General features: G+C 31.7%; 2 protein-coding genes and 1 pseudogene across 3 annotated transcripts in view; all 3 read left to right on the top strand.

Annotated features, from left to right (window-relative positions):
* The window catches only part of LOC125810780 (geraniol 8-hydroxylase-like), a 74,618-nt gene extending 58,866 nt beyond the window's left edge, over positions 1–15,752 (top strand). The window contains exons 1-3 of one of the 2 annotated variants that reach the window (XM_049490268.1): positions 13,344–13,806; positions 13,988–14,426; positions 14,968–15,752. In XM_049490268.1, the coding sequence (XP_049346225.1) occupies positions 13,355–13,806; positions 13,988–14,426; positions 14,968–15,573 (1,497 nt within the window). In that variant the 5' untranslated portion in view covers positions 13,344–13,354 and the 3' untranslated portion in view covers positions 15,574–15,752. Of the gene's footprint in view, positions 1–13,343; positions 13,807–13,987; positions 14,427–14,967 lie in introns of those variants that run through there. The other variant, XM_049490269.1, reaches the window with a different exon arrangement.
* On the top strand, positions 2,795–5,889 carry LOC125810775 (L-ascorbate oxidase homolog). Its single transcript, XM_049490264.1, has 8 exons — positions 2,795–3,046; positions 3,132–3,241; positions 3,638–3,908; positions 4,006–4,102; positions 4,213–4,558; positions 4,729–5,094; positions 5,187–5,265; positions 5,491–5,889. The coding sequence occupies exons 1-8, from the start codon at positions 2,903–2,905 to the stop codon at positions 5,692–5,694; spliced, it is 1,617 nt and encodes a 538-aa protein (XP_049346221.1). The 5' UTR covers positions 2,795–2,902; the 3' UTR covers positions 5,695–5,889.
* A 2,374-nt stretch (positions 15,753–18,126) lies between the features above and the next one.
* Positions 18,127–22,684, top strand: LOC125810788 (geraniol 8-hydroxylase-like; annotated as a pseudogene).
* The last annotated feature ends 543 nt before the right edge of the window (positions 22,685–23,227 follow it).

Raw genomic sequence — 23,227 nt, forward strand, 5'->3', positions numbered from 1 at the left:
ATCACATGGCTCCCCATCATTCACTACCAAATAATCCTTTTCCAAATTAACTATCCAATTAGGAATAATATTCATTTTAATATTATACTAATTAATCATGATTTTTTTGCTAACCACCATAGTTAATTAATTTCTTTATCTAATTCCTTGTTATAAAAGATTCCGTGAACTCGATAGCTGTTTATTATTGCAAATGATTGTCATTTGCCAGTAATGATGTTGAGTTAAAAGCTAAGCATTAAGATCAGTGATTGAAGCTCTAAATTAATACCACGCCACGGAAACTTCTCCATTTATATAATGTCTTTGACTTTAATTTCTGTCTATTATAATGCTGAAAAATGCAACTGTTGTGTTTATGATATGTGATGATAATACAAGAAAGGAAAGATGTTAAAAGAACTAATTATAGTAAAACAATCTATATAGAAGTTCTTGTTAATTGATTACACCAACATTTGTTAATTACCGAGCATAATTTCAATTTTCTATTTGTCGTATGATCATTTATTCTATCAACAAATGAGAACTTCGAATTCATATTGTTATATTTCTCGTGAGAGCGAGAAAATAAGTCACTAGCCCATGAAATTATAATCTACCTAATTCATCCAAGAGTGTCTGATTACTAACTTGCTAGCTTATTTATTAACTTGGCTCATTTCAATCCAACAAATTTTGAATTGGTATCAGCTAACTCAAAATGATCTATGAGAAATATTGTTAAAATGTCTTTAAATAGTTTTTTTTAATTTTTTTTTATGTACTATTTATAATCATGATAAAAAAATTTATTAAATATAAATAAATAAATAAAACAATTAAAAATTAATAATAATTGGACAAAGATTTTGATATGTTTTTAAGCTCATTTCAACTTAACTCATTTTGATCCGCTCAAATCCAGTCTTTCCCACTAATTTGGCACTTATAGGCTATATCTATCATATGCAATTGTTAGTAGTATAATAAATATTTCTAATCCCAATTTAGGCTCTCTCTTTAAAATAATGCTTCTTGCGTTTAAATAGAAATGGGTTCAATTAATTAATTATTTATTTATTTAAAGAAGTTGACAATTGTTCAAATAAAAATGGAACCTATATTTAGATTCCATAATAAGATAATGAAAATAATGGTTAGACTAGACAATTATTTATTTTTCAATTTTAAGTGGACATTTTTAAATACTAAATTAGAAAGTACCAGGATACTCGACAGATAGAAACTGTAGTACGTAGTATTTTACTTGGATCATAATCCTTAGACAGTTCATTATTTTACTAGTAATATGGGAGGACATTAATTGCTTTGACTTTACTAATCTGCCAAGAGGCAGGAGTCCCTTTGAAATCATTGTAGATTCAACAATTATTTATTACTTATAAAATTTACTGTCTAAATACTATGTTAAAAAATAAATCTTTTTTCGAGAACTATATTGTTAAATAAAATGGTAAGATGTTTATTTTTTTGAAAGTAGTGAAAATTTACAACAGTAAGATGTATGTTGGCAGATTTTTAAATTTAGTGTGAATTTAGAGAAGCAGAAATTTATTAATTAGAAGAAAGATTATATATAAAAAAAAAGAGATATGAAAAAGGAAAAAGAGATGAAGCTATTTGGATTCTCAATTCTGATTTCTGACCATGCAATATACATGTGAAAGCTGACATCGATTCTCTTCGAAATAACAACTGACTATACATTTTTAAAATTTTTAAATATTCAGACGCACTAAAGGAAGAACGACAAAAAAAAAATAGTAATAAAAGAATATTTTCTTTTAAAAATAAAAATAAAAATGGCCGCTGTAAATTAATAGCAAGTTGGATTGGTTTTAAATATTTTCATATGGCTCACGTCCTTGTATTCAAATCTCACAACAATAAAACAGTACCAATTAAACTCAACCTCTAGCTACTATCTTTATTTATGTACTTCACATATTAAAAGGCAATAAAAAGAAGTAGATGCATTTATATTTAAATTTTATACATACATGACTAACGAAATAAAAATATTTTAATATGATTAGGTAGCTTATAAAATAGTTTCCGATGAATCTTAGCCATTAATTATATGTATATCTCCAAGATAAACATTAATTGGTAAAAATGATACTAAGAAATACGTAAATCACTACGATAGTCTTAATTAGTAAAATGATGCTCCTAATTACTAGCTAGTATCACACAGTCAAAAGTAAAAAAGGTAAAACTAACCACCAAATAGTAGTTTACAACCCTTTTTTTTCCTCATACCCAAATCTGCGACTAATCCGAATTTGCGTCGAGAAGACCTAAAACGCTCTCTATCAAAAATAAATTTGTACCCAGGATACTCAAAATTGAAGTCTCTGAATGGAGTACTTATCATTCTACCGTAACATTATTGATAATTTACAACTAACTATATGAGCTTATCATTGTTAAGTGAAAAAATTGAGGTGAGAATATATAGAAATTAACCGCGATAAAGATGAAAAAAAGAGGTGAGAAAGCATAGAAATTTTAAACATTTTCTAAAAAATGATTGAGTCGGTCTAATATTTGACCGGATGGCCGGCGAGATTTATGGGGGATTTAACTTTCAACTTTTTTTTTTTTTTTTGCCATTTTTACAATTTTTCCAGTCTTCTTTACAACTAGCGAAAAAAAAGAGTGAATCCAAAGTAAAAGAAAGATGGTAATTATTATTTAGCAATAATAACGCGGAATCGCGTGAAGTGCGCCGAATATGAAAGTTGGCATCAACTATATAGGCACACCCAGTGGAGCTCTTTTTTGGCAACTTCCTCAAATACTATTTATGTCTAATCCTCACTAGATCTATCATACATTTCCTCATTCATTCATTCATTCTTTCTATTTTTACAACTATTCTTTAAGCATTGCTCCAATGGGGAATGTTGCACTTTTTCATTTGATTTGTGGAATCTTCATTTTTTGGAGTGTCTCTCTGGTGAAAGCAGAGGATACTTATAAATATTTCACATGGACTGCTACTTATGGAACTGTTTCTCCTCTTGGTGTTCCTCAACAGGTTGTTATTTTTTTTTAATTCGTATTTTTGTACTGCTAGCTGCAGGTATTGTTGATTTGAATTTCTGATGAGTTTGAACTTATAGGTGATCCTCATTAATGGTCAATTTCCTGGTCCAAGACTCGACCTCGTCACAAATGACAATGTAATCCTCAATCTGATTAATAAGTTGGATGAGCCTCTTCTGTTGACATGGTGAGTATTTTTTCAAATCTGTTCCCGATATGTATGCTTATATAATGCTGATCATTGCTTGAATTTGGTCTAGACATTATCTCATAAATCTTATAGACAATCAATTCAGGTAAGTAATGACATTCAAAAAGAGTAGTATTTTGTTGACATTTTTGAGCGGTATCCTCTTATAATAGTTAGCAGTATTAATAATTTACACTGTGCTGAGGAAAGAAAAGGACAGTTTCGAAAAAAAGATTTCTATATACTGCTTTTTACTATCTCATTTACACTGTGGGAATCAACATAGGGCTGATTGAACTATCGGATAAAGAAGTAGATTTTCTGTTGCTTTTTTTGTCATAGAAATATTGGGGAAGAGTTAGAACTGTAGACTTACATGTCTTTCCTGTTTAGGAATGGAATCAAACAAAGAAAGAATTCTTGGCAAGATGGAGTTTTGGGAACAAATTGTCCCATTCCTATAAATTCAAATTACACTTACAAGTTCCAAACAAAAGACCAGATTGGAAGTTACACATACTTCCCTTCAACTCAATTACATAGAGCTGTTGGAGGTTTCGGAGCACTTAACGTGTATGCGAGATCTGTGATCTCAGTTCCATATGCTAAACCTGCTGGAGATTTCAGTTTACTTATTGGTGATTGGTACAAGAGCAGCCATAAGGTGAGCCTCATGCCTGACTGTTATAGAAAAGTCTGACCATGGAAGAGTTTGTTGTTCAATTTTGTGATGTTCTCAATATTCTGTTTGGTACTTGCAGGTATTGAGGCAAATATTGGACTCAGGGAGGTCTCTTCCTTATCCAAATGGCCTCCTAATAAATGGACAGAAGCAGTCTACCTTCAGTGGTGATCAAGGTCATTCTCAACATTTATCGAAATAATCTGATATGGTCTTTGATTTACTGAATTGAAACTAATCCTCAAACAGAACAACTCATTAACACCGCCTATCTTTTCATCTTCAGGAAAGACATATATGTTCAGAATTTCAAATGTAGGCTTGAAAAATTCCATTAACTTCAGAATTCAGGGCCATAAGATGAGGGTTGTCGAGGTTGAAGGATCCCACGTCTTGCAGAACTTCTATGATTCTCTTGATGTCCATGTTGGTCAATCTATGTCTGTCCTTGTCACGTTAGATCAGCCTCCAAAGGACTACTACATTGTTGCTTCTACAAGGTTCTCCAGGATAAGTTTTACCGCCACTTCAGTTCTCCACTACACTAATTCTCAGACGCCCGTTTCTGGACCGATGCCACCTGCTCCAGCTGGCCAAATGCATTGGTCTATGTTGCAAGCCAGAACATTTAGGTACCTTTTTTATCCACAAGAAGTCTCATGTGTACTCACTGCTTTCTTGCACTACTACATTATTGAACTACACCTTCAGATATTTTTAGATTTCATGAATAGTTGATACTTGATAACTAGAATTGTTTATAGTTTTCCATGGCCTAATTGTCTTTTTGTCTGAATTGAAGGTGGAATCTGACATCAAATGCAGCTAGGCCAAATCCTCAGGGTTCATTCCATTATGGAAAAATTACAATATCAAGGACTTTTATTATGGCTAATTCAGCATCTCTTATCAATGGAAAGCTGAGATATGCTGTCAATAGTGTCTCTTATGTTAATCCTGATACTCCACTAAAGCTTGCTGATCACTTCAACATCCCCGGAGTGTTCAACTTGAACTCCATTCAAGCTTATCCCTCTGGTGGTTCGCCTTACTTAGGCACAGCTGTATTTCCAACTTCTCACCATGATTTCATCGAAATTGTTTTCCAAAACGATGAGGCTGCCATGCAATCTTGGCATCTTGATGGCTATGATTTCTGGGTTGTAGGGTATGTCATAACACTTCAAACATTTCCATTTCTCCTTGTTATATAACAGGGGAAATTCGTTCTAATTCTTACCTATTGCTATTAATCTGCAGTTTCGGATCTGGCAAATGGACACAAGCAAGTAGAAATAAGTACAATCTTGTTGATGCTCTGACTAGACATACTACACAGGTAAATGCAACAATTTAACCAATGCACCAACTGTGTTAAAAACGAATTTGCACAATTGTGTGATTTATAAGGTCATTGATTGGAAATATGGTACACAGTTACACATGGTAACTAACATACTATAACATGTTAAACTACACTGATCATGTAGAAACATCTTTACACTAATGTGTATATACTTAAAATGATTATCATTCTAAGCGCGATGTAAAATGGTTCTTGCAGGTATATCCCAAATCTTGGACTGCCATATTGGTGTCCTTGGACAACCAAGGAATGTGGAATTTGAGATCAGCTATGTGGGATAGGCAATATCTTGGACAACAAGTGTACCTCAGAGTGTACGACCCAACCCCAAGTCTAGCTAATGAATATGACATACCAACTAATGCTCTTCTTTGTGGCAAAGCTGCTGGTAGACATACTTAATTTGATGAGTCTTATACACAGGCTTTTGTTTTTACTGGTCATGAGAGGTTGACTAGGAGAGATTGCGGCAAAAGATAACACTTTGCCGCTTATGTTGTAATCACATACCTTTGTATTTTAATTTTTTTTAGTTGTTGGCTACACTAGTTTTTGAAATGCAGCTAATATGAAGTTAATAGTAAGATAAATTTCTATGCAAAGTTCTAACGAGCAAACAATTGTGTTCAAAGTTATTGCGCATACTTGGAACCTTTCTGTTACCTTTATCCTTACTAAGCCTTCCATCTTAAGAACGATCTAAGTTATATATACAATCAATGTAAGAAATTTTCTTACATTATGCATTACGCGCTATATTAGGTAAAGGTGACACGATGGGGTAGATGTGGCATTGGTTGATCTATTAAAATTAGCTAATAATAATTTGGGAAAATTATGCATAACAAACATTTAGCCTATATTAGATACTCTAGCTACATTCGCTTGATTTGTATAAATCTTGTATAATTCAGTTTCTAATTGTATAAACCCAGAATTTTGTATATGCTTACCCTAGCTATTTGTAAATTTATGAAAAATTCATAATAAATTACTTTGTTTGTATATTGGCAAGCGAAATATACAAACGGAGTTCTGAAAAATTCCTAAATGTAAAAATACAGAATTTGTATACACTTAACCTATTTGTATATTCGCAAGCAATAAAGAAATATACAAACCACAATTTTCATAGCAAACAAAACTTTATGTATGGAGCACAATTACCGAAACTATAGCTATAGAGCCTTATTATGTCTCTTATGTTTGGTATTTCTAGCCCGAGTACAGTAGACTAAATTGGTAAGAGAAAATTGTATATAATAGCAAACTATTAATTCAAATTAAATGCTACAAATATAGTTTGATTTAATTGTACCCCATAGCAAACTATTGCTATTTAACCTCTCTCCTGGTGAATCTCGCTCACCACTCTCGTTCTCTCCCTCGCCTCTCTTGTTTTTTATACAAACGCAAGTGTATAAAGTGCGTTTGTGTTTGTATAAAGCGAGAGAAAATTGTATATATACATATATTTTCGTTCCCCTCTCTCCCCTCTCCTAGATCTTGCTCGCCACTCTCCCAGATCTCGCTCTCTCACTCGCCTCTCTCACTTTATACAAAAACCGCATAAAATGCGTTTGTGTTTGTATAAAGCGAGAGAAAATTGTATATATACATATATTTTCGTTCCCCTCTCTCCCCTCTCTCCCCTCTCCTAGATCTCACTCGCCACTCTCCTAGATCTCGCTCTCTCACTTCCCTCTCTCACTTTATACAAAAACGCAAATGTATAAAATGCGTGAAAATTGTATATATACATATATTTTCGTTCTCCTCTCTCCCCTCTCCCAGATCTCACTCGCCACTCTCCCAGATCTCGCTCGCTCACTCGCCTCTCTCATTTTATACAATTGATCTTTTTGTATATGTATACCAAAGCAGATTATACAACTGCTTTCTTTTGTATATGTATAGCGAAATATACATATTTATGTTTGCTATGGAGAGCAATTATGCAAAGTTTGCTATAGCATACAAATATGAATTTGTGAAAGTTGTTCAATTGGTAATGTGCCAACTGTTCTTACTTAGTGGGCCAAGAAATAGTATTTGGGGAAATTTGTAGGTAGACCAGAAATTTGAGCAAAGAGTAAGTCCACTGCTATTTAGGCTGTCTTTGTTGTCCAAAACCAACAGATAAGTTGATTTCTAATCCCAATCTCAAAGTACTTCTTTGTGTCTTGATAATGGTTTTATTTATGGGTAAAAAACTTAAGTATACAAATTAAGTACCTTAATAACCATTATATAGCAATAGTTTATTTTTTCAACAAAATGACAATAGTTTTTTTTCAAAAATAGGAATTAATATTTTTTTTTAAAAAGTACCGCTTAATAATCAGCCACGATTTTCTCCCCATTCCTTGATTTTCTCCAATTCTTTTACATTCCACGATTTACTCAGATTGGTTATTTATTCTCTCGGATAAAACAAGGTTTTTAAACCAAATTAAAACTCTCTTTCTCCCCATTGCTCGATTGTTCAATTATGGATACAAATAGTTTTTCAATTCTAATTCAACATGACAGATGATGCGACATGTATATTTTTTGTGATTGTCATCTTGTAATCTTGTTATATGTTTTTTGTTAAAAACAAAATTAGGTGTTTAGTTGTTTAATCTTACTTCGAAATCTCGTTATATTAGGGTTGAATATGATGATGCATTTAAGATCGTTCCTTTAAAAAATCACTTTTATGGGTTGAGTTGTATAATTGATAGTGTATATTACATTGTTAAATACCAAATTTGTGAATTTTTTTTTTGGTATTTGATGTGGTTTAATATGCGGGGTTTTTTTTTTTGCTACATATTAGGTATAATTGATTGTTTAGTTGGTGTAGGTCATTTGGTGTAGTTGGTATTGTATATTATGTTGTAATAAGAATCATAATTTGTTGATTTTTTTTTATGTAATTGTTATATTTTAGTTCGTATATAAACCACAACTTTTGTGATAATTTTTGGGTACATCTATTGGTATGATTGATAATGTGTTTTGGGTTGTTTATAGACAACAAATTACTGATATCTTTTTGGTAAATGATTTGGTGAAAATGATGGTCTATTTTAATTCGTATCTAAACTTTAAATTCCGTTAATAATTTTTGGTAGAATATTAGGTGTAATTGACAGTTTACTTGGTGTATATGATTTGGTGTAATTGATAGTGTATATTATATTTTTAATAAACATCATAAATTGTGAATTTTAGGTTGTATATAAACACCAACTTTCGTGATATTTTTTTGGTACATATATGGGTGTAGTTGATAGTGTCTTTTGGGATGTTTATAGACAATAATTTGAATAATTATTAAGTTAGTTAAAATACTTATTGTTTTGTGTTGGTATACTTCATACCCAAACAATAAAAAAATCAGAAAGCTAACTTCGTTCGTAAAACCATTTTGTATACCAACATGATTACAATTTTTAAATAGATAAAAGCATTCTATATATCAATCTGTCTAATTTGATTACTGTGAAAATACCATTCTTATTATGTATGTATTGCTTAATTTATTATATATTTTAATTTGTATTATGTTATAGATGTAATACTTATCTAATAATTTCACTAATTACTTTTTAATTTAACAGGCAAGTACGTGGATTACAATATTGAATGAGTGATATATGACGCGAACACCAAATAATGATTGTAAGAAGGGACTCAACAAAGGAAAACGCAAGAGAAGGAAAGTCACTTTTAGTACATTTGGTACACCGGACATAACAAGAAGACTTGCCTCAAATTTGTGCATTAGGCTTAATAGTAGTGTTTTTTTTTACTTAAAACATTATGTAGTTGAAACTTTTAGGTTTATGTTGGTACGATGAATCATGTTATTGGTGTATTGAATGATATCACATTCTTGTTTGCATGTTTTTAATATTAATTTGTCTTTTTATGCACAAATTTATATACATAAATGGTTATGAAATAATTGTAAATTTTAATCAATGAAAATTGTGATTTTTATAATATTATATAAGACTTAACATCAAAGTTGTACGAAATCTATATAATATGCAAGTTTTTAATTTCTTTATTAAACTTTCTGGATTCAAATGGTTATTTAAGTCATACCATAACAAATTAATATATTTTGTCAAAAAAATAATGTAGATAACTTTCAAAATTTCAGTTTTTTTTTTTTTTTTAATAATTTGGTCATAATAAAGGAAAACGATATTTGTATGAAAAACAATATTAAAGAGGTGAGAGAAGGCTACAGTTAATAATTTGATTTGATTGAATAAAAAATTAAGAGAGAGAAAAATCAATATATGAGCAAAATAATAATAATATAAAAGAGTATAATTATGAATGGAAAGCCAAAAAGTAAACAATAATTATCAATCTCATAAATTTAGCACATAACCCCCCACCAAAAAAAAGGAAATAAACCGAATAGTAATATATTTTTTTAAAAATCGAAAATTCAATATATAGGCAAAAAAAATAATATAAAAGAGTTTAATTATGGTTGGAAACTAAAAAGTAAACAATAATTATCAATCCCGTAAATTTAGAACATAATCCCCCCAAAAAAAGAAATAAATCAAAAAATAAAATATATAAATTGATAAAACGAAAATTAAATATTTTGTCATGTTTGTAATTAAAAACCTAACTTTGTAAATAAAAAGAAGTATATACATATATTGTTAATTAAGTTCTTAAATAGTATATTCTTGTAATTTTTCCTATTATTCTAGTAATTTTTTTCTCTCTACTTTATTTCATGAGATTAAAGTCAACAAAAGAATTAGAACCCTAATTTGTATCTGTGAACAAAATTTAAAAAGTAAAAAAGACTTTTGAATATTGTGATTTTAAACTAAATAATTCTTCCACAAGATATAAACATTTTTTTCATGTCGAATATGAATCTCTTTTATAAATATAGGATGATGGATTTTTTGTTGCAAAATATAAATTTATGAGTCAAGTTTTATACTTAAAAATATGAATTTTTACTTCTTCTTTTTTTCAAGAATTTATATTTGAAATTTTATGCAGTTTCATAAACAATAATGATTTCAAATAAAAAATTCTCGCCCCAATTATTTTTTTTTTTAGAAAAGCATTTTAACAGTTATTACTTGCTTATTTTAAGGAGCGAGAAATTGTCAAAAACTTGTTGATAGAGATAAGAGAATACTAGTCGTCTTTTTTATCATTGTACTTGTACGCATGTGCACCAATAAAAAGGGGTGAAACGTACTCCACAAATTAAATATCAATCACCAGCAAATGAATCAATTATGAGAACATCGGGGTTGGCCATTGTACGGTTAATATAGTATATAACATATCAAAATTGAAAAAGAAGCAGAAAGCTTCCTCCAGGACCCTTTCCATTACCCATAATCGGAAATCTTCACTTACTGGGCAGTCAACCCCACAAATCACTTGCCAAACTCGCCGATTTTCATGGCCCAATGATGCGTCTGAAGTTGGGACAAATAACAACTCTAGTCATTATTGAGAAAATAATTAAATAATAAAAGTGTGTTCTTTCTAACAACATAAGATTTTAGATGAGATGGTCACACACAGAGCAGCAGACAGAGCCGTCATCCAAATAATAATAAAAGAATTTTCATGTGTTTGACCCATTAAAAACAAAATAAAAGTGTGCTCTCTCTAACAGCCGAATAGTCACACACTTCAACAATCAAAGAGAGGTACGTTAATTAAATTTAAACCGTTAAGAAATTATATTTTATTTAATTAATAATATGCCCTCTTAGGTTTGTGCTTAGAATAAATTGTTTTAGTGAGACTCAATCGACCTAGATTAAACTGTTAGAGAATCCACACTTTTAATTATTTACTGAATCATTTTTGCAATTTTAAGGTATAGGAAGATGGAAGAACTTGTTGTTTACTGTAAAAGGAGTAGCCAAATGGGGGAGGCGGTAGATATTTGTGCAGCAATTTTCAAGACCATGTTGAATTTAATTTCCAACACCTCTTTCTCAAGAGACTTGGCAGATCCGTATGAAAATTAAATTTGGCTCGATTTACGGTTTGGTTGGATTTTGTATACTCGAGAAGAAGGTATTTGCAATAGATAAAGAAATGTATCAGTTAGACCCCACAGTCAATTGGCTGGGACTCATCTCTATGGGAAGAACCTTCGGTGTTTTAACCCTTATAGATTTAAGGATTCAAAATTGAATGTACAAGGTCAAAATTTTGAGTTAATTTTATTTGGTGTTGGTCGGAGAATTTGTCCTGGTCTGCCATTGGCATTAAGGTCATTAGGATGATCGCAATAATGCTTGGCACACTGTTAAATACATTTAATTGGAAAATTGAGGGTGACATTGCACCAAAAGACGTGGACATGGACATGCAGGAGAAATTTGGCCTCACCTTGGCCAAACTTCGTCCTCTCCGAGCTGTCCCAAGCCAATAGTTTTATATATAGTTCATATATATATAAAATGCTATTCTATTATGATATAATAGAGATATTTTTTTAAAAGTCAAAGTTTTTATTAGGAGCAAACTACATAAATTTCACTAATTTAGGTCCTAATTATTAAGATTCACAATAATTTGAATTATTACTTCTCATATCATATCTCGTTCTTTGGATACATGTAACTTAACTCGATAGATACATGTATTCTACGAATTTAATAAGTAAGATACATGTTTTATTCGTTTGAATTAAATGATTGTACCTGATTTCCTTAATTAAAGGAATAAGTGACTATTCTAAAGAATTTTCAGCAATCCAGCATATCAACTATATCAAAATTTTCAAATATATCGCTTTCATAAAATCCGAATAATTGTAAACTTTATCTTCTTTCCAGTAAATCATTTTTATTTTTTCCTTAATTACATATATTTATATGTCAATCTTCTAATATATATAATTATTTATATAATATATATAATTAAAAGAAGAAAATCATTTTTATTTCTTTCCTTAATTACATATATTTATATGTCTATCTTCTAATATATATAATTATTTATTTAAGGTGTATCTTACGTACAATAATAGTGATGCATGTATCTGAGGGTCCTTTTTTTAGAATGATTTCTACAAATACATTTTGTATCTATTATACATGATCATGTATCTAATTTATATCCTTTAGATATATTTATATATAAAAACTATATAACGACAATATCTACCAAGTTAATAAATCTTCGTTAGATACAAATATACGTATATACCTAATAGACATATGTAGACTTACTTAATATACAATAAAAACAAAAAGATACATTAATTTTTTTAAATACACCAGATACATCTAATAAAACAAGATTCAAAACTTTTGAGATTGAGATACATAAAGTTTCAGATACATATTGAAGAAATCATGTTTAATCCTTCTTCCCATTATCTCTGTCGTCATTTATGACGAAAATGATTAGTTAATAGAGATACAACACACCATCATGAATTTATCAAAAATAGACTTGAAAATTCATAGAATCCACGGGTTCAATGATAAAGAGTTAAGAAGATAATTAATCAAACTTAATTTTAAGTGATGTGAAATCTGATTGTATCTTAAATAATATATGGTGTAAAATATTAAATGTGGTAATATATGCATATGTTTAAAAATAGTGATAATATTAGTATATATGATAGTAATGTATGTCTAACAGGTAGTTTAACCTTTTATTATATGATTATGTGAATCCAAATCAAACATACTAGCTATGATTATTGATTTACAAAATATTGAAAACAAACTTTAAAATATTGAATCATATCAAATAAATTTTAAACGATGATAATAGTAATATTTTTAAGAACTAAAAGTCTAAATTACTCAAATTGTCGAGACAATACCATGCCCATTATATTGCTGCCAAACTTAGCCGTTTAATAGTTTGCGTGTTACACATATTTGACCGATTTGGTCAAAAATGTTACAGCATTAATTTTATTATGTAAAACATGTTCTGAAATTTCGAAATTTTATTGGATATACCACTATAAATATATGTCTAGAGCTCATGTTCTTGATCATATGCCAGTGATAATTTTTTAATGTCAATTACCATGGACTATTATACCACTCCTCTAGTTCTCTTGCTTGCCTGGACTTTGTTCCAAGGCTTTAATTTGTTAGTAGCATTAACAAGAAATAGAAGCAGAAAGTTTCCTCCAGGACCCTTTCCATTACCCATAATCGGAAATCTTCACCTACTAGGCAATCAACCCCATAGATCCCTTGCCAAACTCGCTGATTTTCATGGTCCAATTATGCATCTGAAGTTGGGCCAAATAACAACTGTGGTGATTTCTTCTTCAAACATGGCTAAACAAGTGCTCCAAAAGCAAGACTTAGCCTTCTCTAGCAGATCAATTCCTGATACGGTCCAAATGGACAACTTTCACATGTTCTCCGTTTCTTGGCTTCCCGCTTCCCAACCTCAATGGAGAAATCTCAGAAAAATAATGAATTCACACATCTTCTCCGTTAACAAGCTTGATTCTAGCCAAGACCTTAGGTATATATGTTATCTAAAAGTTTAAACAAAAATTGATTAATTATGTTTTCCAACACCCAAAATTTATGATGATGAATAACGGTGAGACTCAACCATGCATCCTATTTTTCTATGTTATCACCAACCTCATCAAAATTCGAAAATAAAATTTTAGGTACTGAATCGTGTTTTTTTTTGTAAGGTACAAGAAGATGGAAGAACTTGTTGTTTACTGTGAAAGGAGTAGCCAAATGGGGGAGGCGGTAGATATTGGTGGTGCAATTTTTAGGACCATGTTGAATTTACTTTCCAACACTCTATTCTCAAAGGACTTGGCAGATCCGTATGAAAATTCGGGTAAAGAATTTAAGGATCTGGTGGAGGGACTAATGATAGACATGGGTAAACCAAACTGGGTGGATTACTTTCCAGTGCTAAAATTAGTAGATCCACAAGGACTAAGGCGATATAATTCTCACTTCGGTAAGCTACTCAAGTTTTTTAATGGATTGATAAATGAGAGGATGGAGCTAAGGAAGTTGAATGGACAAAAGAGTAGTGATGTTTTAGATACCTTACTCACAGCCACTGAAGATAATCACCAAGATATTGATCGCAAGCATATAGCTACAATACTTTTGGTGAGCTATCTTTAATTAATATCACTTACCTTTATAGTGTTGATTGTTGTTTATTCTTCCACATAGTTTGTGGATGGGTGTTTCGTGTCCTTATATATTTTTGGACAATATTATGAACATGAGCTATATCATAATTTGAATTGAGAACGATAGACCAGATCAGGTTCATTTTTTTATCATTATATCAACGTCAGGTTCATTTCTGTCCCCATGTTTAAAGCATTTATTGAACATGCATATAGTATTTTTCAAATTATGAATTCAAAATTAAAAATCATTTCACTAGATTTTAGTTTGATTTCCAGTAGTGGTTCTTGTTTTTAAAAAACGAATTGAAGTCGATTTCTAGTACTTGTTCAGTGTGCTCCTCTCTTTGAATTATCATCTAATACTAGTATATTTTTTCCAATTATATATCTATGTTTTGTGTTATAAATATTTAATCCAGTTGAACATACATCAAATATAACATGGATCGGTGCATCATTCCTAAGTGGTTTCAGTGAGTAATTTTCAGCTCAAAGTTGTCGGTGTATCTCAGGACTTATTTAATGCCGGAACTGATACAAGTTCGAACGTAGTGGAATGGGCTATGACTGAGCTTCTTAGATCTCCAGAGATTATGAAGAAAGTCCAAGCCGAGTTGGTACAAGTCCTCGGAGAAGGTAACCCGATGGAGGAAGCTGACATTGCCCGACTCCCTTACTTGCAGTGCATTATTAAAGAAAGTTACAGGATGCACCCTCCAGCTCCTCTTTTGGTTCCTCGAAAAGTTGACGAAGATGTTGAGGTGTGTGGCTACACTGTCCCTAAAGGTTCAAAAGTGTTGATTAATGTGTGGGCAATTGGCCGGGACTCGACTCTATGGGAAGACCCTTTGGTGTTTAATCCTGATAGATTTAAGGATTCAAAATTGGATGTGCGAGGTCAAGATTTTGAGTTAATTCCATTTGGTGCTGGTCGAAGAATTTGTCCTGGTCTGCCATTGGCAATAAGGATGATCCCAATAATGCTTGGCACACTGTTAAATACATTTAATTGGAAAATTGAAGGTGACATTGCACCAAAAGACTTGGACATGCAGGAGAAATTTGGCCTCACCTTGGCCAAATCTCGTCCTCTCCGAGCTGTCCCCCTTCCCCTTTAAAATCCAAAATTAGTTGGATTCCTATCAAAGGCAATGGACTATGAACATTGTAACTAATATTTCAAGTCCAAAAAATGAAAAAATAAATAATAATTTAATATAAGTGCAAATTTATGTAATTTTGTATTGAAAAATATTAAAGTTTCGTCAGTAAATGCAAGGGAATTTGAAGACTTTAAGTTCGTTCATGCGCGCACAACGGCATTTGAGATGTAATTCATCTCCTTTAATAATTACCTCATGTTTAGTAATTTAGTTTTACGTACGTCTCTTTATGCCTTGATCCATTAATTTGCCTCTGTATAATTATATTTAGGTCTTCAGAATTATATGAAAAAAGTAACCATACACGATGTCTCATATCCATGTATTCGTATATTCTTTTTCTCTTATATTACTACTTGAGTATAAGTTTTAAATATATATATTTAATGGCTATAATACTTTTACACCATCAGGTTTAATAGTATGTAATTATATATAATATTTTTTTCATTTGTCTGTTCGTTTGACGGTAAACAAAATTTAAAAGTAAAGAAGATTTGTGATTTTTTAAATTTTAAATTAAATAATTTGTTAAATAAACTAACACTAAATTTTCGTGTACATTATGTGGATCTACATATTGCTGTGACATTTTTAAATTACTTTTTTTTCCTTTCTGTGAATATATGGGAACTTGAGGGGCAAACTCTGCGAGGCCGAACCCACAAGGAGCCGGGGCGGACCTAGAGGTTGCCGAGGGGTTCATTCGAACCCATTTGATAAAAAATTACATTGTATATTTAATATATTTTAAAGATTTTATGTCTCTATATTGATATTGAACCTCCTAAATGTAAGATTAGAGATTGAATTAATGGTTGAGGGGTTCCAAACTCACCTTGAGGTTCCAATATCAAATCTTAGGCACTATTTTTTTTTTTTTTCAAACCCCCTTAATGGAATAAGAACTCTTATTCATTATATAAAAATGTTAATACTAATATAAAAATATGTTATTATATTTAAAACAGATTAAAAAAAAAGTAAGTCATATAAATTGTAATAGAGGGAGTACATTAACTTTCAATAGTTACGTATTACTATTACATATTTTGGGGAGAGATAGAGTAAGGGGTCGTTTGGTATGCTGGGATAAGTTATGATGAGAAAAGTTATATTGAGATAAGATAATGAAATTATTTTTTATTAGTTGTTTAGTTTGTCAAATATGCATGACATATTTCTAAGAATATTTGTTTGTTTACAAAAATAACCTTTAGAATAAGTTGTTTGTTTATAAAAGAGAGTTTAAGGGGTATTTATTTTATATTTTTATTTGGAATACGTTATTTCGGAGTTAGTATTCCAACCACAAGTAGAGATAATTTATTCAGTCATAATTATTAATCCTGATATAATTAGTTACCCCACATTTTATAACCAAACAAAGAATTGAGGGATACTAAAATCTAATCCCAAAATTATTTGTTCTTAACCATCACATTAAATGGCAAAAAAGCGTCCATCATCATACTTTTTCCCATGTGAACCAATAATGCATTCTGCTGCAGCAAGGAAAACGTGGTGAAACGTACTCCGCAAATGAATCAATTCTGAAAACATGAGGGGTCATGGCATGGTCAATATGGTGGAACATCTGAAAATTGATATTTTTGAAATTGTTATTTTGATTTGGTGATTTTTTTATATATGACACGATATTTGATGTTTATAATATATAATGAAATATTGAATACTATATCGAAATAAATAGTTACATTATAAGTCATATATTAGCAAATATATAAAATAGTATTAATAGAAAATTAATTATTTAGATGTTTGAATTTTGATTGAGATGTTTTTGTAAAATAATTATTTAGATGTTTGAATTTTGATCGAGTTGTTTTTGTGTAATTGATTGATGAAGGAAATTATTTGTATTTTAAAAAAAATAAAATTCTACAGGTATAAAATGTTATGCTAATATGATATAATTCAGACGTTTTTTAAAAATTTGAATTTATAATTTTTTATTATTTAAGTATATATGTCAATCGAAGTAAAATAAATCATCAGTATCAATTTCTCATATTACAAAATACTGAAACAAACTTTGAAACATTGAATCATACCAAATGAACTTGATATAATAATAATATAGTAGATAGTACTTTTAAAAATCAATGATCAAAATTATGGAACTGAAATGGTAAATATCATACAATACCCAACCCTACTGTTACAGTATTAATTTCGACATTCTACGGTATATACCACTATAAATACATGTCTAGAACTCATGATCTTGATCATATAGCCAATGATAAATTAGTTAAACGCATTTTTTTTTATAACGTTAAAGAGTATGAATTATTATTATTATTATTATTATTATTATTATACCACTCCTCTAGCTCTCTTGCTTGCATGGACTCTGGTCCAAGGCTTCAATTTGTTACTAGTAGCACTAATAAGAAATAGAAGCAGAAAGCTTCCTCCAGGACCCTTTCCATTACCCATAATCGGAAATCTTCACTTACTGGGCAATCAACCTTGCGGATTTTCATGGCCCAATTATGCGTCTGAATTTGGGGCAAATAACAACTGTGGTGATTTCTTCTGCAAACATGGCCAAACAAGTGCTCCAAAAGCAAGATTCAGCCTTTTCTAGCAGGTCAATTCCTGATATAGTCAAAGAGGAAAATTTTCACATGTTCTCCGTTGGTTGGCTTCCAGCTTCCCATCCTCAATGGAGAACTCTCCGCAAAATCATGACCTCCCACATCTTCTCCATTAACAAGCTTGATGCCAGCCAGCACCTTAGGTACGTATTGTATTGTGTGACTACGTCATCTAAAAATTTGAACTCTTAAAGAAATCAAACTTTGTTTGATTAATTAAGTTAAACTGTTATAGATTTACTTAATCATGTTTTTTTATAAGGTACAAGAAGATCCAAGAACTTGTTGGTTACTGTGAAAGGAGTAGCCAAATGGGGGAGGCGGTAGATATTGGTGCAGCAATTTTCAGGACCATGTTGAACTTACTTTCCAACACTCTCTTCTCAAAGGACTTGGCAGATCCGTATGAAAATTCTGGTAAAGAATTTAAGGAATTGATGGAGGGAATGATGATGGACAGGGTAAACCAAAATTGGTAGACTACTTTCCCGTCCTGAAAATAGTACATCCGCAAGGTCTAAGGCGATATAATTCTTGTTTGGGGAAACTACTAAAGTTATTTTATGGATTCATAAATGAGAGGCTGGAGATAAGGAAATCCCCAAATTATCAAAACACCGATGTTTTAGATGCCTTAATCACAACAAGTGAACAGAATCCCCAAGAAATTGATCACATGCATATAGCAACAATGTGTTTGGTGAGCTATCTTTAATTCTCTTTCTATTTTATTTTTTTATTGATTGTGGGGTTTGCAATAAACCCTCGTGAGTCCTGACCCACAAAAGTAAAAGTTCATGCTAACCAACTAAGTTACTAGCTAAATGAAGATCTGTTGTAGAAAGGACATAAAATTAAAAACAAGTTTGTAGAGGGCTACACAACTAAATTTTACCACCTATGTTTCCTGTTGAAAAATACTGAAATCAATTGACCTCATTAATATGCCTGCATTGGTGAATTATCTGTATGTGGTTTACATGATTAATTTCATGAGTAATTTTCACCTCAAAATTGTCCGTGTATCTCAGGACCTATCTGATGCCGGAACTGACTCAAGTTCCGGCGTAGTGGAATGGGCTATGACTGAGCTTCTTAAAGCTCCAGAGATTATGAAGAGAGTCCAAGCCGAGCTAGTACAAGTTCTCGGAGAAGGCAACGCGATGGAGGAAGCTGATGTTGCCCGACTCCCTTACTTGCAGTGCATTATCAAAGAAACTTACAGGATGCACCCTCCAGCTCCTTTTTTGGTACCTCGAAAAGTAGAGCAAGATGTTGAGGTGTGTGGCTACACTGTCCCTAAAGATTCAAAAGTGTTGATTAATGTGTGGGCAATTGGCTGAGACTCAACTTTTTGGGAAGACCCTTTGGTGTTTAATCCTGATAGATTTAAGGATTCAAAATTGGATGTGCGAGGTCAAGATTTTGAGTTAATTCCATTTGGCGCTGGTAGAAGAATTTGTCCTGGTATGCCATTGGCAATAAGGATGATCCCAGTAATGCTTGGCACACTGTTGAATACATTTAAATGGAAAATTGAGGCTGACATTGAACCAAAAGACTTGGACATGCAGGAGAAATTTGGCCTCACCTTAACCAAACTTCGTCCTCTCAGAGCTGTCCCACTTCCACTATGAAATCCAAAATCAGATGGCTTCCTACAAAAGGCAATGGATGATGAAAACATTGTAACTAATATTTCATTTCCAATAAATAAATAATTTAGTATATGTACATTTTGTAGGGAAGGAAATTATAGTTACTTCCTAAGAAAGAGATGGGGAAGAAAATGAGGTGAATCGTACTCCACATATTAAATGTCAAACCCCAGCTCCATTTATTAGATGGCCAATAATAAATGTTACTCATTTGATAGGTCACCCTAAATATATTAGTACAACATGTTTAAAAAAATATATTGAAATATCAAATGAGGTAAATAGTTGTATCATATAATAGTAAATATATAAAATAATATTAGTAAAATTAATTATTTAGATGTTTGAATTATGATTCATGATAAGAAGGGAATCGTTTGTATTATTTATTTATATTGAATATTTTTATACGTGTAAAATGTTACTTTAGTGTAATTTAATTGAGAAGTTTTTTGAAAAATCAAAATTATATTTCTATATAACATTGAACCATAGATATGAATTTAATATGATAATGATAATATTTTTAAATTTGATAATTGAAATTATCGAACTAAAATGGTAGATATAGTAGCATATCATCCCTATTACTAGTAACGCCCGACTTCCCCTTAAATTTAATAGTCAGCGACTTAGCGTGTTAGACATTTCGCCGATTGAGTGGTCAAAAACTGTTATTCGTTAGATAAGCTTGTACTCTTCCACAGTATATACCACTATAAATTTATGTCTAAAACTCATGTTCTTTTTTATGTTAATTAGTAGTAATAACTAGGGATTATTATTATTATTATTATTATTACTATTTTACCACTCCTCTAGCTCTCTTGCTTGCATGGACTCTGGTCCAAGGCTTCAATTTGTTACTAGTAGCACTAATAAGAAATAGAAGCAGAAAGCTTCCTCCAGGACCCTTTCCATTACCCATAATCGGAAATCTTCACTTACTGGGCAATCAACCTTGCGGATTTTCATGGCCCAATTATGCGTCTGAAGTTGGGGCAAATAACAACAGTGGTCATTTCTTCTTCAGACATGGCCAAACAAGTGCTCCAAAAGCAAGACTTAGCCTTCTCTAGCAGGTCAAGGTCAATTCCTGATATAGTCCAAGAGGACAATTTTCACATGTTCTCCTTTGGTTGGCTTCCTGCTTCCCATCCTCAATGGAGATCTCTCCGCAATTCCCACATCTTCTCCATTAACAAGCTTGATGCCACCCAGCACCTTAGGTATATATCCTATGTTCATCTAAAAATTTAATTTCAAATTACATGTCCTGATTTTAACTAATAATATTTCATATAGCATATCAAAAAGTAATTAAGTTAAACTTTTAGAGAAAACACATGAGTTTTACTTATTTACTGAATGATGTTTTCTGTAAGGTACAAGAAGATTGAAGAACTTATTGTTTCCTGTGAAAGGAGTAGCCAAATGGGGGAGGCGGTAGATATTGGTGCAGCAATTTTCAGGACCATGTTGAATTTATTTTCGAACACTCTTCTCAAGAGATTTGGCGGATCCCTTTGAAAATTTCGGCAACGAATTTGAAAAATTGGTGGAGGGAATGATGTTGGACATGGGTAAACCAAGCTTGGTGATTACTTTCCCGTCCTCAAAATAGTAGATCCCGTTATGTTTAAGGCGATATAATTCTCCTTTCGGGAAACTACTAAAGATATTTTATGGATGGATAAATGAGAGGCTGGAGCTAAGGAAATCCCAAAACTATCAAAATACTGATGTTTTAGATGCCTTTATCACAACAAGTGAACATACTCCCCAAGAGATTAATCACAACCATATAGCATCATTTTGTTTGGTGAGCTATCTTTAATTATCCTTTCATTTTTTATTCTTTATTGATTGGAAAGTACCAACTAAGCTACTAGATTGCCCTGTTTTTTTTTTATTCTCTTAACATAGAGTATATAACAGTTAACAAAATATGAGAAAATGATCTCTTTTGACCATTTACAAATTGAATAGAAAGGAAAGACCTTTATCGATATGTCTCTTATAGAAAAGACATAAAACTAAAAACAAGAGCTACAAAACCAAAACTCCCTACCTATGTTTCCTGTGAAAATACTGAATTCAATTCACCTCGGTGAATTATCCGCACGTGGTTCGCATGATTAATTTCTTGAGTAATTTTCACCTCAAAGTTTTCAGTGTATCTCAGGACCTTTTTAATGCCGGAACTGATACAAGTTCGAACGTAGTGGAATGGGCTATGACTGAGCTTCTTAGAGCTCCAGAGATTATGAAGAAAGACCAAGCCGAGCTAGTACAAGTCCTCGGAGAAGGTAAACCAATGGAGGAAGCTGACATTGCCCGACTCCCTTACTTGCAGTGCATTATTAAAGAAACTTTCAGGATGCACCCTCCAGCTCCTCTTTTGGTTCCTCGAAAAGTGTTGATTAATGTGTGGGCAATTGGCCGGGACTCAACTCTATGGGAAGACCCTTTGGTGTTTAATCCTGATAGATTTCAGGATTCAAAATTGGATGTGCGAGGTCAAGATTTTGAGTTAATTCCATTTGGTGCTGGTAGAAGAATTTGTCCTGGTCTGCCATTGGCAATAAGGATGATCCCAATAATGTTTGGCACACTGTTGAATACATTTAAATGGAAAACTGAGGGTGACATTGCACCAAAAGACTTGGACATGGAGGAGAAATTTGGCCTCACCTTGGCCAAACTTCGTCCTCTCAGAGCTGTCCCACTTCCCCTCTGAAATCTTAAATTAGATGGCTTCCTAGAAAAGGCAATGGATGATGAAAACATTGTAACAAATATTTGAGATGTAATTCTTATCCTTTCATGATTACCTTGAGTTAATATCTTAGATGACCACTCAACTATTACCTCATGTCATACTATCTACTAGTATTTCCTTTGCAAACATAGTGTGTATGCTTGCGCTGCTTTTTATCTTCATTAAAATATGAAATAATCTTGAACGGATGATTCAATGTGAAATCAGTAAGTTACTAGACTAGCTAACTTTTGATGGAGCATGTTCAAGTGCCTATATGGATTTGAAGAGGTACTCGTGTCTGTGATCTCTTAAAGTGAACACAATTACAAATCCATTTAATCATATTGTTCTAGCAGGATGAACGAAGTAGAGATACTGGGCTTAATAAATGCTTTCGACAGATGCAATCTTTGTTTCACTGGTACAAGTTCAGGAGCAGACCCAGAGCATATTAGCAAGGCTCTTCCATAGAAGTTAGAGTAGTCCATGGCTGCTGAAAATGTCCATGTCCATTTTGCATTTCGTACACGGCATTTATAATAGAAAAATCAAACAATATAAAA

This window comes from Solanum verrucosum, unplaced genomic scaffold (genome assembly GCF_900185275.1).
Source record: "Solanum verrucosum unplaced genomic scaffold, falcon-dt-bn FXZP01000032.1, whole genome shotgun sequence".
NCBI classification, from domain to species: Eukaryota; Viridiplantae; Streptophyta; class Magnoliopsida; order Solanales; family Solanaceae; genus Solanum; species Solanum verrucosum.

Bases quoted from the DNA above. Each gene is read 5' to 3' on its own strand.
- LOC125810775 (XM_049490264.1), top strand. From the start codon at position 2,903: ATGGGGAATGTTGCACTTTTTCATTTGATTTGTGGAATCTTCATTTTT. The intron at 3,242-3,637 runs GTGAGTATTTTT...TTTCCTGTTTAG, and splicing joins GAGCCTCTTCTGTTGACATG to GAATGGAATCAAACAAAGAA. The intron at 3,909-4,005 runs GTGAGCCTCATG...TGGTACTTGCAG, and splicing joins GGTACAAGAGCAGCCATAAG to GTATTGAGGCAAATATTGGA.